At 43.9% G+C, this 15,828-nt stretch overlaps 1 protein-coding gene across 24 annotated transcripts in view; it reads left to right on the forward strand.

The window, feature by feature from the left end:
* Positions 1–15,828, forward strand: part of TTLL5 (tubulin tyrosine ligase like 5) — a 222,163-nt gene that overhangs the window by 100,100 nt on the left and 106,235 nt on the right. For 19 of the 24 annotated variants that reach the window (XR_010601104.1, XR_010601105.1, XR_010601106.1 and 16 more), the window contains one exon: positions 2,693–2,883. The exons of the other annotated variants lie outside the window; for them this stretch is intronic. Coding sequence is in view for 15 of the 19 variants with exons in the window: in XM_065595548.1 (XP_065451620.1) it covers positions 2,693–2,883 (191 nt within the window). In the remaining 4 variants the exon portion in view is untranslated. The remainder of the gene's footprint in view (positions 1–2,692; positions 2,884–15,828) is intronic. 24 annotated transcript variants of the gene reach the window in all.

Raw genomic sequence — 15,828 nt, forward strand, 5'->3', positions numbered from 1 at the left:
GAGTAGAGTAGAGGCAGCTAATAACCCCTAAGGCTGCTTGGTCAAGGCAAAGTGTACATAGCCTTTACCTGCTCTGTGATAGCCAGAAATGTTTAATTTTCAGGGTTGTGAATCTAGCTCCTTTCATCAGCACTAAATTCCTTTTTGGGATAAAACAGCCTCTCCCTACTAATAATTCCTGTTTTCTGTGCTGATAAATGGGGAATTGAACTGGTTCATTCAGCGTGGAATGAAAGGGTCTCACCTGAATGGCAGAGGTGGGAAATGATGTATGTGAGAAGGGGTAGTTGTGTTCAACTGCACAACTGACACAGCATTGATACATGATGATCTGTTATTAACAGTTTCAGGGCAGTTTCAGTAGTATATGCAGGGTTCTTGTTGCTGGGGATTCCTATCTGATCTGCAGGAGACTCATCCAGTAGAAGTGGCAGTTAGTCTCAGGTTCAGAGAATGGTCAAGGCCTCCAAGTAAAATCTGAATGGGGCAGTGTTTAAGGGAATGTTAATAACAACATAACTTCATATTTCCCTAGGCCCTTTCATCTTGGCATACCTCAAAACATCTTACAAATTACATGTATGCTCATGTATACAGGCTTTAACTGTGAGTGGGTTTCCCTCTGCAATAACCCTGCAGAGCTGGGTTTGAAATGGACAACAAACTCTGTCACATGTTCACTGAGACTGCTTTATACAATGTGGTGAGCTTTCTGGCATTAAAATAAACCTGATGCACCTGCTCAGTAGCTTATTTAAAGGGATCCATTTGCTTTTAAGCAAAGTCATTGTAGCTTTTGTATGAAAAATACCAGACATGCCTTTCATCCCATAGGCAGATTCCATGCTCTTTTGGTGAGGCCATCCTGGATATAGTGCCTGCTAGAGGTGTCTCATAGAGAGGATCAGGGAGTATGCCTACTACCTCTGGAATCCTGAAACTAAATAAAATTGTCTGAATGATCTACTTTCTGGAATTCAGAGAAGCCTAGAAACCAGAGCTGATAAAGTCCCATTAGGTGCCTTCCAAGGAGCCAATGCAGATTATTTCCTACTATGCATTTTCCACTGTTTTGTCTGGTCTAGTTTTAAAAGTTCCTAGTGCTGGGGCTTCTTCTCCCATTTACCATGAGGTGATTTGAGAGACTCACTTCCAGGAAAGGTTTCCCGATAATTCAGCCAAAAATGTACCCTTTTAACTTCATCCCATTGCTTTTAGTTTTACTTTGTTTTACCTTTCTCTAAATAATTCCTCTCCTCTCCTGGTATTCACAGACATTAAGTATTTGAAGACTGTTACCATGTCCCGCTTCTGTTATCTTTCCTCATAACCCAGTCTCTCAAGCTCCCTGATAATTTTTGTAGCTATTCTCTAAATTCCCACTAATTTGTCAAGTATCAGAGGGGTAGCCGTGTTAGTCTGAATCTGTAAAAAGCAACAGAGGGTCCTGTGGCACCTTTAAGACTTAAAGAAGTGAGGTTCTGAAGAAGTGAGGTTCTTACCCACGAAAGCTTATGCTCCCAATACTTCTGTTAGTCTTAAAGGTGCCACAGGACCCTCTGTTGCTTTTTACCAATTTGTCAGCATCTTTCTAGAAATGGTGTAGTGTTCCAGGTCAGATCATATTAAAGAAGGGAAAGACCATAATTCTCTGATCTGTGACGTGATGCCACTGTTTGTGCAGCCGCAAACTGTACTGACTTTTTTTACAACCGTATCACATTACAGATGCCTTTTCAATTTGCTGCTCACTCTCTCTCATCTGTTCCTGCTTTATAAGTTTTTCTTCCTTCCATAGAGTATCTGGCTTCTCTGTTATCTTCCCAGATGTATTACCTGCATCTTTTTCAAATAGAATCTCATTTTGTTACTTCCTTCCCATGTTTCTGATCTCTCTAGGCCCCTTCATTTTATTTCTTTGTCCTCACTGGTGTTTACAGCTTCTCCTAATTCACCTATGAATCTCATCAATATTCCCATCTTCCCAATCATTAATGAAAATTAAATCCAGATCTAACACTATCGACCTGCCAAGACACCTCTCCGCCTCATTGCTTTGCTGTCTATCATAACCTTCTGTTTATGACCCTCCAACCAGATTTCAATCTATGAATGTCTTCTAATTATTTTTCTATATTGATTTTTTTCTTCATAAGAAGGTTGTGATGTCTGTGTTCAACCTGTTACTGATCCTCTTTGAATAGGGAGCCAAGTGTCCATGCTTTAAATTGTTTTAGGTCCAACTAACATAAGAAAGAGGTATGTTTCTTCAGAGGTAACTTCCTTCTACACACTTGGCTTCCTAACATCCCCTCACTTTCTAGGATGAGTGCAAAAATATCTTCTGTCTTTCAAATCCCCACACCTCAGCTGCTTCAATTCCAGTCCCTGCTCTAATACAGATAATTAATACATGAGAACAAACAGCCAATGCCCATTAGAACTGGGTGCCATTAGCTGTTCTATCCTGAGGTGAATGAGGGTTCAGTGTTGGTATGGAGAAGCTCAGATGTGGATAATGGAGCCTGTAGCAGAAGTTTCGTGCTGGCTTTTATTTCTATTGTTGCAAATGTACAAGTCTCTCCTATTTAATTCAGTGTCTTAGCTCCCTCCTCAGAGGGCATGAGGAGTTCTCTGCAGCCCGAAACATTGCTTTACTTTTCTAAGTGGATGAAAACTGTGTGTTTGGCAGGTTCGTGCCATCGCAGTCCAAGTGGGCAGCGTGTGGGCTCAGCCAGGGTGCACAAGGATGCAGAAAACAGTTCTTCCCAGAGCAGACGCTACAACCACAGTATTGTAGCAGCAGAGCTGCAGCGGCTGGTGGAAAAACAAGCAACCAGACAATATTCCCCACCCAGCCACATCAGCCTCCTTACACAGCAGGTATGTGGGCAGTATGGTTTCCCTGGTGACAATAGAAAAGACGGGCACATTCTCCTAAGTCAGAGCCAAGGACTGGGACAGACCGTTCTGGGAAGAGGGAATCTCATGAAAGTGGATTTCCTTCCCTTTTGCTGCTGTGGGATTAAGGAATAAAGCTCTCCTAGATTATAGTTAAATTGCATAGGGAAGTGCTTGAAGCCCCGTTGGTCAAATGGTTAGACTGGACAAAGTACTAAAAAATACATTCTAAGGAAGAAATCTGCCCCAGCTGTCAGTGGAGAAGATTGATGGGGAAGTAGGTCTTTCGCAGATCTTATTTCTTAATTTTTTACTCCCTTAAAGTCAGCTGCCTCATTCCTCCATTGACTTGTCAAATGCTGGACTATGGCATTGTAAGGGGAGATTTTAACAGCCCAGCAAAGTGCCTAGGCCACTGCCAGTAACTGGACTATCAATTATTATGCTTATTGCCAAGAGCAGCTGTAAGGCCTTTGTAGCAGTCTTAGCATAACTAGGCCATGAGAATTGAGCATGACTCTGCACCATCCTGTTGGGCTTTCTTTTAAACTGTGAAGCATGCAGTTTTGAAAGACAGGACGTTTGTTTATATTTGATTTCTGGTGTGTTTTTGTCGGGGCTCATGAGACTGCAGACTCTGCAAAAACACATCTGTATAACTAATGGCTTGAAACGTCTTGCTTAACAAATTGCTTGCTCAGTGGCTATTGGAGATTGACAAGCTATGTGATACTTTGAGCGTAAAAAGGGGAAAGAGGGTTGGGCCAAGTGAACTCTGGTGTGAATCCATCTTAAGGTCCCCAGCGGCAGACCATCAAAAGGCTGGCCATCAAAAGGCTGTTGACTACTCAAGACTACTCCAGACCTTTGGGGTAACTATTAATTTGGGGTGCTCTCTAACCTGTTGCATTTGCATGTGCTTGAGACTAAATAAAGTAAAGACTTTAAGTGAAAGCACTCTTGTCTTGTACTGCTTGTGCCAACCATCTATCAGATGGATGTGCTGTACTGCCATTGATTTATTTCCTGACAATGCCTCTTAAAGAGTAAAGTTACCAAGAGCTTTGGGTGTAGTTGACCCTGTGTAACAGCATCATATGGGAATCAGGAAACAGTATCAGACCGATGAGCACAGCAGAAGGTGTGTCTGTTTCTGTTGAAATGCCTGGGCAAGCAGTATGATAGCACTGGAAGTCTAGACAGAACACGTGGCAGGCTAATGGGGTTTTGATAAAACATATTCCATTCAAATCCTAACTCCATTCTGAAATTCAAGCTAGTGTAGAATGCGGCAGCCCTTTTGCTAAAAAGGACATCTTTCCAGGAACATATGACATTGTACTTCATGGTCTGTACTAGCTGCCTGTGGCTTTCCAGCTAGTGTTTTAAGGGGCTGGTTTTGAGTTACAGTGTCCTAAATAACCTGGACTCTACCTACGTGAAAGACTACCTCTCCCGATGAAATACCTGAGCTGAGACACTCAAGCTAGATCTCCCTCAGTTAATAAGAGATGGGCTGCTAGCAGTGTGTTTTTTCCAAGTTGGATCCTCCACTTTGGAAATAACACTTTCCCATCCCGCACCTGGTATAAAATAGTCCAAATCAGCTGACTATCAGGAACATGGCAAAGTCCATCTACTTGAAAGGCTATTTGGAGAGAGCTGAGGTGGGTTCTGGATGGAGATGTTTTGCTATGTTTTCTGATGAATAGCTGTTTGTTGTAGTGAGTTGTATATACTGCTGTTCCTGTTTTTATTTTATTGTTTTATTGTGTGTTTTTGAATGTCTGTTGTGAAGCCTAGCACTGGGATAGATGTGACTTATTTTGTTTTAGCATTTAAAAAAACTTTTAGGCACCTGTCTGACTCTGAGGGGTTGAATAAATTATGGACTCTTCTGCCTCTGGCTAATGGTCCCAGTTCAGTCCTAGTAGCTCTGACTGAATCTGACAGCTGTTCAGTGACCCTTGCGTGAAGTTCATTGATGGTCTTAGTTGGTCCCTAATGGACAGATAGCCATGGTACCAAAACCCCTTTAGAATTTGGCCCTCTTGTTGGCAGACTCAATAGAGAAGACAAGGACTGAGTCAGTCATGGAACCTGAACTGATGTCTTGCCCCTAGAGAAGATAGTCCCTCTAAGTCTGGATGGACATTGGAGTGAACGATGAGAGAAGCTTGAATTGCTGCTGCCCATAGTGTTCAATCCCCAAAGCTATCAATCTGGCACTTTGCACCAGCTCTAAATATACTTGGAATAGAATATAGACTTTTCTTCTATTTCAAAAGCTTGTCAGTAGAGTTGTTCAGAAATTTTCTGGTGGAACATTTTTTCTGTCAGACAGTGCTAATTCATCAAAAGTAAAACATGTCATGGAAATACATTGCCTTTGACAAAAATTTGTTTCTAAATGAAAATTGAAAAAAAAAGGTTTTGATAAGATTGAAATGTTTCATTTCAGCATTTTTGGAGCAGATTATTTTGATTTTCCATTTTGAAATTACTTTGTTTCAGTTGTTTTATATTATAAAATATATAATGAAAAAGTCAACAAAATCTAAATATTTTAGTCTAATTTTGAAACACAATGTTTTGATTGACCTGAAACCATCCCCCCCATCCCTCCACCCCCACTGTTTGGAATGGAAGACATTTCAAAATCGTAAAGCTTCCCTGAAGTGAAAAATCTGATTCCCACACAGGTCTACTTGTTAGTGTCTCCTAGTCTTTGCATAGAAAGCTCCAGCTGCCCTTTGGCCACTATTTACAAATGGCTGATGGGATTCTCATGGCTTTGTCTGGCTTCCCTTTTCCATCACTACTGATGAGACAAATTTGCATGGAGATAGTAATAGCTTTCGCCATCTTACAAAGGCCTAAATGCTTTCCTGGTAACTAATTGTGATGCAGAGTACACATACATTTTTATGTTATGACTGACTGAATTGGGAATGGGGAGGAAGATGAGAGAACTGGTTTGAAGGAAATGCTTCTATCCCCATAATCAGTAGGGACCGCAAGGGAGAGCCAGGCAGTAGACATGAATGATTGAATCTGAGGGCATTCCAGTATTTTGTAAAAGGCAGTTGTAAGTCTGGAAATATGTTGTTTGTATAAGGAGAGTGGCTAGTGTTGCTTTTCATGCTTCCAGGGTCTCCCAAGTTATGTACTCATAGAGGGGTTAGGTTTAGGATGGTTCCAGGGTCCTCTATAGAAGGAAACTCAGACTGGGGGTGGGGGGGATCTCATTTGAAGGCCACACTGCAATTAGTTAGGATCCCAGACCTTCCCTCACTTTCCTGCTGATTGCAGTTCCTCATTTTTTATATGGAAATACAGTCTTCAGAGATGACAGGTTTCAGCATGCAATGCTCTATTTTGACCTGAACAACTGGGACACAATATATTTTGGGATATACAGTTTCTAAAAGCTTTGCTTTTGTATTAAAGATGAATATGGCCATGGTTTGTGTTTTAGAACTCTGTGACTGAACTTTGACAACCTCGACACGGATCTATGTGTAGAGGTGTGAGGTAGTGCCAAAGACAAAGCTGAAATAGATGTTCACAACTTGGGATAAGAAAGGAAATTCAGCCCAGTGCCTGGGCTCTCTCATTCTAGGGAGAGGGGAAGGGTGACCAGAGTATAAACACTTGGGTACTTGTCTTTGGTGATATAAGGGTGAATGACTGGAGTGCAGCCTGGTGGCATGTATTGCTAGGCATCCTCTCAAGTGAGGCTTCAGAGTGATTGCCCAGCCAGCAGTACCTTGAGTTATAGAATGCCAAGGCAGAAAAGCCCAAGCAGAGGGCCTGCAGATGAACTTAACTCTTCCTCTCCAGCTGCTGCAAGGGGCAACTTCTCAGTTCTGTGTCTGTCCCCGTCTAGAGACGTCCTATGTCTTGAGTGCCTGGGTAGCTGAGGGCTGCACTTAAGACATACACAGTCTTCTTGTCCTAGAAATGTATAAGAAATACCTTGAAAGGTGATGGTTTGGAGGAATCAGAACATAACTGCAAAGCCCAATGGGACGTGGCTGAAGTAGGGACATTCTAAAAGGGCATGTTACATAGAAGGCACCTAGATAAGAATATTACACCTCTACCCCGATATAACGCGACCCGATATAACATGAATTCGGATATAACACGGTAAAGCAGTGCTCCGGGAGGGTGGGGCTGCGCACTCCGGCGGATTAAAGCAAGTTCGATATAACGTGATTTCACCTATAACGCGGTAAGATTTTTTGGCTCCAGGGAACAGTGTTATATTGGGGTAGAGGTGTACTTATCTTATTAATAAAATTGTTTGAAGTCACTTCCACAGGCTTTGAGCCCATGCAGCTTAGTTGTGAGGAGGCTGGCTTGTACGACAGGAATTTGCAATTTGGATTTCATCATCGTTAATTCATTATTTGTTGCTTTAGGCTAGTAATTCTCAATAGGTGGCCTGCAAGCCAAATGTGGCCTGCCACGGCTTCCTGTGTGGCCCAACAGCTCACCTTAAAAAAAGTTTATAATTAAATTCACGAACAGTGGTGTGCTCCCTATCATTTGCCTATGACTTCCTTAGTAAGTAACTTACTGGCAGTGATTAATTTGTAATGAAAGAGGTGCTGGGGCTCAGCCCTGGCACAAATTAAGCACTGGCTGGCCGGCTGGAGAGCGGCGGCTGCTGGTTGGGTGCCCAGCTCTGAAGGCAGCACCACTGCCAGCAGCAGCACAGAAGTAAGGGTGGCATGATATGGCATGGCCACCCTTACTTCTATGCTGCTGCTGACCGTGGCCCTGCCTTCAGAGCTGGACAGCCGGAGACTGGTGGCTGCTGGTCAGGAGCCCAGAGGTGCCAGGGCTATGAACTGCCAAGCCTAGAGGTGCCAGGGTTCAGCCCTGGCAAGTCCTGGCACAAATTATGCCCTGCTTACTGGATCTTAAGTTCTCATGATAGCATCGGCTCTGATTGAGCTAGAATGCGAGCCATTTTTTCATTAGTGATGGAAATGGAATGAAAAATGAATGTGTGAGAGTAAATGTCACAAAGTCAACAGCGAAAACCGAACTCTTAACCCAAACTGGCAGAAAATTTTCTTTTTATTATGTCACCTCATTTAAACACAAAACCTATATAGCAAAAATAGAAGGGATTCAGAGATGGGTGATTGAAATGATTAGAGGCAGGGAATGATTTCTGTGTAAAGAGAGATTGAAAAGATTAAGACTTTTAGTTTAGGGAGGAGATGTGTTAGAGGGGACATGATGGAGATATACAGAACAATGAATGGCACAGGGAACATAAATCATGTAAACTTTATTTACACTTTCTCATGATAGAACAAGGGAACATTCAAATACATTGTAAGGCAACCAATTTAAAACCGATAAAAGAAAATACTTATTTACGCAGAACACGCTTAACCTGTGGAATGCACTGCCACAATGTATTATTAAGGCCAAGAGCTTAACAGGATTCAAAACCGTATCAGACGTACTTATATACAATAAGAACAGGCACAGTTACATTAGACAGGATAACAAAAATTATATAAGGAATAGACCCTCAGACTTTGGGGCATAAGCCAACCACTGATAGACAGAGATTAGAAAGAAACTTCCCCTTTAAGCAGGTTATTTCACAATTGTCCACTATGGAGTTTCTTGCACCTTCCTCTGAAGCATTGATCAGAAAGAATACTGGATTTGCTGGACCGCTGCTCTGAACTGATCTGGCAATTTTTATGTTCCTATGCTAATGTGAGTCCTTAACTCTATGAGGAATCTGCATGCTCTGCTGCTTCTCCCACCTTTGTGACCCTTTCTCCTTTCCCATGTTTTTTGCATTCTAGACAAGATAATCTTTATTTTATGTGTAAGGTTATTGAGATGATTGTGGTGAAGTAGTACTAGGAATATCTGGATTTCTTGTGTTTCCCTGACTCTTTTCAGTGTTAGGCCTAGTCATGGCATTGAGTCTATACTGGTTTTGTTGGTTGAGTTCCTGGTGATGGACAAGATTGTGTTCATATCTTGATGAATATGTGCAGTGGTTTGGGCTGCAGTGCTGTCAGTAGGCTGACACACAGCTCCAGGTCTTTGTTTCTCTGGGTCCTGACACTTCAATTGCTCAGTTTGCCTGGCTGAGTTTAGGGTATGGATGAAAAAGCTGTTTGAGGCTCATGACACATGAACTAGAAGCAGTGTTGGGGGGTGCAGCCTGAAGAAATGACTGAATCAATATACTCCCCCTCACTGTGAGGGGTTTTTCCTACTTTTTGGTAACTTGGTTAATAAACTAGGGGTCTTACTGGATCCTCTACTGCTTCTGGAGGGCCAAGCCAAGAAGCAGTAGTCAAAACAGCTTTTTTTTCCATCCTTGGCTATGGCCTTCCCTGTTAGATGAGGACCTCGCAACAGTAATCCAGGCCTTTTTACCTGCTGATTTAGTTACAACAATGTTCTTCACAGTGTGTTACTTCTGAAGTCCACTCATAAAATGGATCTAGAGCACAAAGTGGCTGCTTGTTTTCATGCTTGGCAGAGCTTTCTGCAGGGAGCATGTTATGATGTGTTTTGCCGGTGTGCACAGGGACAGGGGGCACATGGATGTGTATATGCCTCTTTCTGTGGGTACTGTACACCTTTTTCTCTGAAATATGCTGTAAGGTAAAAAGAGGGTCTCTCCTCAAGCACTGGATCTGTGTGAGGTCTCATATCACAGGGGCGTGGGGTCTGCTGCTGATATCAACCACGCTGTAGCACTTTGTGGTTATTAATGTCAGTGAACAGAAGAATGTGTTGAATTGGCCCAGCTTTGCAGGGAGGAGTAGGAGGGGAAACCTGATGGGAGCACTGCCCCTCTCCGTGAAGGAGAGTGTGAGGTTTCAGGACCCAGCTATCGTTAGGAACAGCTCCAGCTCTTCCAGCCAAGGAGTTTAATCAAAGGGATAACATCAGACCACCCAGGCGAGAGCTAGAATGAGCTGTCTCCTTCTCCGCTATACAGCCAGCCAATGCCCAAGGTCCAGCAAACGTGCTGACAGATCCCCAGGAGAATGTGGCATTTTTCTTGCTCTACATTTTTCATTTGGACAAAAAGTGGATTTTAGCAGAAACCAGACAAGTTTGCTAAACCTTGGGGGGAGGGGGAGAAGAGCTTTGGGGTGGCCAGCATACAGTGCCTCAGGGTGACCTTGTAGGAATAGTCTGCCACAGGAACCCCAGAATAAGGACCTTCCACTAGGTATCGGTGATCAAACCCAAACCTGTGCAGCTACTTTCCATGCTGCCTATCTGTCTCTTACTGTGCAGCTTGAAGTCCCCTTAGCCGTAGTTTGCTAAGGCTATGTCTACACTAGCACTTCTGTTGCTATAACTTATGTTGTTCAGGGGTGTGAAAAAACACCCCTCTGAATGACATAAGTTACAGTGACAGAAGCGCAGATGTGGACAGCACTATGTTGGTGGGAGATGCTCTCCTGCTGACATAGCTACCACCGCTCATTGGGGGTGATTTAATTATGTCAACGGGAGAGCTCTCTCCTGTCGGCAAAGAGCAGCTACATGGGAGATCGTACAGCACCATCAGTACAGCTGTGAAGTTGTAAGATCACGAGTGTAGACATGGCCTAAACGTGCCACACAAAGTAAAGCGCATGTGTAAATACACAGCTCAACTCCTTTTATCCTGGACCTGAGAACTGTGTGTTTGGGCAGCTAAGTAGAGATTAGACTAAGACCACAAAACTCAGGACAGGAATAAAAATCCATGTACAGCAGGGTTGTCATCAGTGTTTAGTCCCTTGTAGGGTGACCAGATGAGAATTCCAAAATATCAGGACCGCCGCAGGGAGGGGGAGGGGGCGCCTTTTTAATTGTTATGCTCACCTGTCCGAGTTTTCGGCGGCATGTCGCCGGCGGCATTTCGGTGGTGAGTTATAAACCTTGCCACCACAGAAGGAAGTACCCTCCACCGAAATGCCGCCGAATACCATCGGCGACTGAGAGACCCACCGCCAAAGTGCTGGGTGAGTGTAACAATTGAAAAGGCGCTCCCCCTGCCGGTCACTGCCACCTAAGCAACAACGGAGAGAAGGAAGAAAAAAAAAAAGCACCCGAAACAAAATATCGGAACAAACGGTGTCCCGACCATACTTCGGTCGGGACGCGGGACAAACTGCTCGATATCGGGACAGTCCCGATTTTATCGGGACGTCTGGTCACCCTAGTCCCTTGCTGTGGCTCACTGTAAAGAACATTGTTGTAACTAAATCAGCAGGTAAAAAGGCCTGGATTACTGTTGCGAGGTCCTCATCTAACAGGGAAGGCCATAGCCAAGGATGGAAAAAAAAGCTGTTTTGACTACTGCTTCTTGGCTTGGCCCTCCAGAAGCAGTAGAGGATCCAGTAAGACCCCTAGTTTATTAACCAAGTTACCAAAAAGTAGGAAAAACCCCTCACAGTGAGGGGGAGTATATTGATTCAGTCATTTCTTCAGGCTGCACCCCCCAACACTGCTTCTAGTTCATGTGTCATGAGCCTCAAACAGCTTTTTCATCCATACCCTAAACTCAGCCAGGCAAACTGAGCAATTGAAGTGTCAGGACCCAGATCTCTTGGACGTCTCAAGCTGCTTTGTTTTCCTTCTGTTGCTCTTTGGTTTGCTGTATGTGGCTTTCTCCCTCTGCATCGTTGTAGGGCCACTATTCCTCACCCCTTAGCTGTTCTTCACACACTGCTTGTTCTCAGGCATGGGTGTTACTTCTGACAGTGCTGACTTGTGCAAATCAGTAATAACATGAAGGGTCTCAGCAGAGGCTGTAGGAGGAGAAAATGTCAGTGTGGTTTCTGCAGTACAGGAATTGTGCCCCTCCTACTGCTCTGAGGCTCCAGAGGGAATGGAAGCAGAGTCTTTTGTTACGGTGAAGTGGCCCCTGTAATCTGCAGAGTTGCCAAGCTGCCAAATGGGGCAGGCTGTGCAGCTAGGAACTCACGTTTGAGGAAGATTGTGCCCTGATCATCAATCATTTGACACATCCCTGCCCCCTCGAAATCACTCCCAGTGGGAAGTTTTGTGGTAGAGTGCTTAAATGAGAACCTAACTCTGAGAAGGAGCAAAAGGCGAATTTAGCCATCCGCGGCAGCAGCACTAACTTGTTTTTTTTTTTATTGTTAAATGGATGCATACGCTGGAGCCACTACAAAGAAATCTCTAAGTTTGTCAGGTTTCCCAGGAATTTCTCTGGCAGGTCTTTGTCTGGAACATTTTCTGGAGACTGGAACACTTGTGCTCTGTATGCATATGTATATCCTGTAAGCTAGTAAGCTCAGCAAGCAGGAAGGAATGTCACAGGCCTTTGGCCAGATCAGCCTTGGTGCGCACACAGATTTCACACCTCCCATCCCGTTAGCCCCAGTTCTCATTTCTTCTGGCTGGTCTTCTCAGCAAATGCAAATCTGTGCATGAAATGAAACTGTCTTGAAGTGGATTTGTACTGGTTGGGTGTGGCCAGAAAGCTGACCTGGGTCATGAGAAGGTGACCCTGGAGTAGTGAGTGTGTACTGTGTGGTTTCTCCGAAGGCCCCTTAATGGGTGTATTTTGTCCCACTATTCAAACAGTGAATTGTGGGTTTAATAAGAGGCTGGTGGTTTGGGGTTTCCTTTTGCTGTCCAGAAAAGAGACAAGTTAAGATCCAGCAATGTTTCCCACATTGGGAAGGCCTGTTACATTCTGGCAGCTCAAAACACGGAGGAAAGCAAGGCAGACGGGCCGGCTCCAGTGCTCCCAGTTCCTCCAGCACTATTGTTGGACCCACTCAGTCAGGTTTGGCCTAGAACAGAGATGCATGTGGCATCTCTGTAAAAAGCAACACACCGGTCTGGAGTGTGGAGTAAATTATTAATCATAATTAATATTTGTATTACAGTAGCACTCAGAGGCTCCAGCAAGAACGGGGCTCCATTGTGCTAGCTGACATACAGAAACATACAAAGACAGTCGCTGCCCCAAATGGCTTACAGTTCATGAAAAGTAACTCATGAAGAGTGGAGGAAGAGAGACACCATCAAAAAGTAATTTTTTTCTTAAATGAAGAAAATAAGGTGACCCCTCTCCCCCCTCAGATATAATTGACTGATCTCATAGGCAAGACTACAGAGGAGGGTCTTGGGGAGAGTTTTGAAGGAGGCAGTTTAGTTACCATACTGGTCGGTTCACAGAGGGCATGCCATATGTAAGGGGCAGCGTGGAAGAAAGCACAGAACCATTTGTTTGAGAAGCAGACAAATGTGTGGATGATGAGTGACAAGAATGGATAAGCAGAGAGCAGCAAAATTATGAAGATCCTTGAGTGTGGGGTGGTTTGGAGGCTTGTCAGGATAATTACTGTTGAGTACTAATTTTAATTTTATCAGTCAGCTTCTACAGGAAAATATGTTCCAAGCAAAACTTGGGAACTTAGTTCATAAAACTTATCTTAGCGAATGCTGAGGCATCCTCCCCTCACTACAACTCTGCTGCTGCCTCTCGATCCTAAATAACAGCCGCTAGCTATTCCAGCTCTGCCCATCTGTGCTGGAGAAGGAGACGTCCATGAGAAGATGTGTGGGAATGTGCACTCCACAAAGAGAAGTCGGAGTCATTCCATCAACTCCAATGGTGCACAACAGCTGCCCAATGTTCTGTCCTACAGAACCCCAGTGGGAATTGAATGGAACGTGCCTATTTGTCCTTACTCATTATCCACTAGCAAAGGTGGCAGTGTCAAGTCCTGTGGCCTTTCAAATAGCACATCCATATGGTAATGTCTTAGCTTTCCTGGTATGACTAGAAGAAGCCCTAGTGAGGTGGTGTAAAATTTGACAGCCTCTGATTTTGCTAGTGGAATGATCCTCTGTCCGAGCCCAGAAATGGTGCTGTAATCTTGTTCCTTATGAGGCACCAGAGACTAAAGGGACTGATCCTGGACACAAGGAAGAGGAACTTTGGGCTGTGCCTGCCCTACAGTAATCTGTCTGAAAGGGGAAAGTTATCTCACTAGTGTGCTCTTAAAAGGGATGGGGTTGTAGGATGCATAGTGCTGCCAAAGAATGATGTGGCATTGGGGTGCCATGCTCCAAGGCAGCAGGACTTTTCATTCCCTCTTTGGGGTTGAGGAGGGTCCTTGGAGGAGACACTAGAGCAGGCCATGTTGTGGAGTGATGAGAGGCTGTACTCTTTAAACTGACTCCCAGCTCTATTTCTAGAACACCTTTTCTTCCTGATCTAATTTAAAATGATCCACACTGAAAGCTTGGGGCAAGTGCACAAAGAGAGCTATAGTGAGTACAAGTGGTTCCTTGAGCAGGGGAAATGGTCTGCTGGGGTCCCTCTGGACTCCCTAGACAGTACCAATGGAGTCCTGCACTGATGCAGAAACCAGCAATAGGACCAGGCTGATGCAGCACTTGGGTTTAAGTGTCCAGCCTGATAAGGTCAGTGTGTGAATTCAGCTCAGTATAGAAATCAGGCAAAAGTTTTGCTTTAGTTCCAAACTAATCACCAGTTCCCTATTTCGGCTCCACTAGTCCTACTGTTCTGTTTGCTCCATTTTCCATCCCTGAAGCAGCAGATTTTTCTGTAAGTAGTTTCTGCTGCAGCCTTTGGGCTGGGTACTACAAACTGTGCTCTTCCAGGTCCAAACTCATCTGTTGCTAAACACTTCCCTGTGTCTGAAACAGAGTGGGCAGTTTATCAGCTAACCAGTAATGACAGTCATCGCTAGGCAAATCAAGGTCAAGCTGTTTGGCACAGACACTGTGGTGAGAGGGTACCCAGGAATCTGCCATGCCAAGACTCTGGCAGGCTAATTTTAGCAACTGAAACTTACTAGAGCATGGAGCAGTAAAAACAAGCCCTTGCACCCAGCGGGTGGGCTGGCTGTAAGTAAGCTTTACGCTCTCTCTGGTTCTGTCTGAATCCATTGCCTGTATTTGATCCTGCTGTAATTTAAACACCTGTCTAGCTGGAATGTGTGAAATATCCTTACCCTTCACACTCGGCTTTTTTCTCACCTGCTTTGCCTGGAAAGGCAGCTTTAAAATAAACAATATTAGGATATCAGAGAGAAAAATGTACCAAAGTATCAGATGGGGGGTGGAGAATTGTACACATCCTATAGTGTTTGCCTCATCCACCTGTTCTCTCTTGTCTTTATAGACTGTAAGCTGTTTATGGGCAGTTACTGTCATTTATTAGATGTTTGTACAGCACCTAGTAAAATGAGGGCCAATCTGGTTTGTGATCTTTAGCTGCTACCATAATATAAATGCTTCATATTTATACAGAGCTACATAATGGCTCAGTGTTTGTTCTCTCAGAAGAAAATCATCAAAATAACACTCTTTGTTATTGGTATAGGCAGAGCTGGTACACCAACTAAGTTGCATAAGACTTCCCATAGAAAGACCATGTTTTCAGTTGCTTATAACTTTGCCAAACTTTAACCATTTGGGCTGAAATATTCCATGGCAGGCATCTGCCTCAGGCTGAATTTTTGGGGGAAATTTTCAGTGAAAATGCTTATGTTTTCAGAGAAATGAAGCTAGGAGAAATATGTTGCTTTGTGCATGTTTAAAAAATCTGGCAATTTTTTATTTGAGATGCTCTAGTTTCCCCATGCTTTGGAGCAGGGACTTGAAATTTGGCAGGTGGATGGCTGGCCTTTGCATCATCCCTATGAAAATCTGCCCAAATTTGGCCAAATTATAAGCCTTTGAAAAACTACAGTTTGAATATATTCATTAGAGATTTCATAGATTCTAGCAGCTATATTCCCTGAAGATTCCATCCATACTGAAAATGCTCCATCTTGGGGCTTAACAGGACTTTCTCTGTAATTGCAGCTCTGGGCTGCTGTGGGTTAGGCCAGGGCTGGGCACTGTAACAGAAAGTGG

This window comes from Chrysemys picta, chromosome 4 (genome assembly GCF_011386835.1).
Source record: "Chrysemys picta bellii isolate R12L10 chromosome 4, ASM1138683v2, whole genome shotgun sequence".
NCBI classification, from domain to species: domain Eukaryota; kingdom Metazoa; phylum Chordata; order Testudines; family Emydidae; genus Chrysemys; species Chrysemys picta.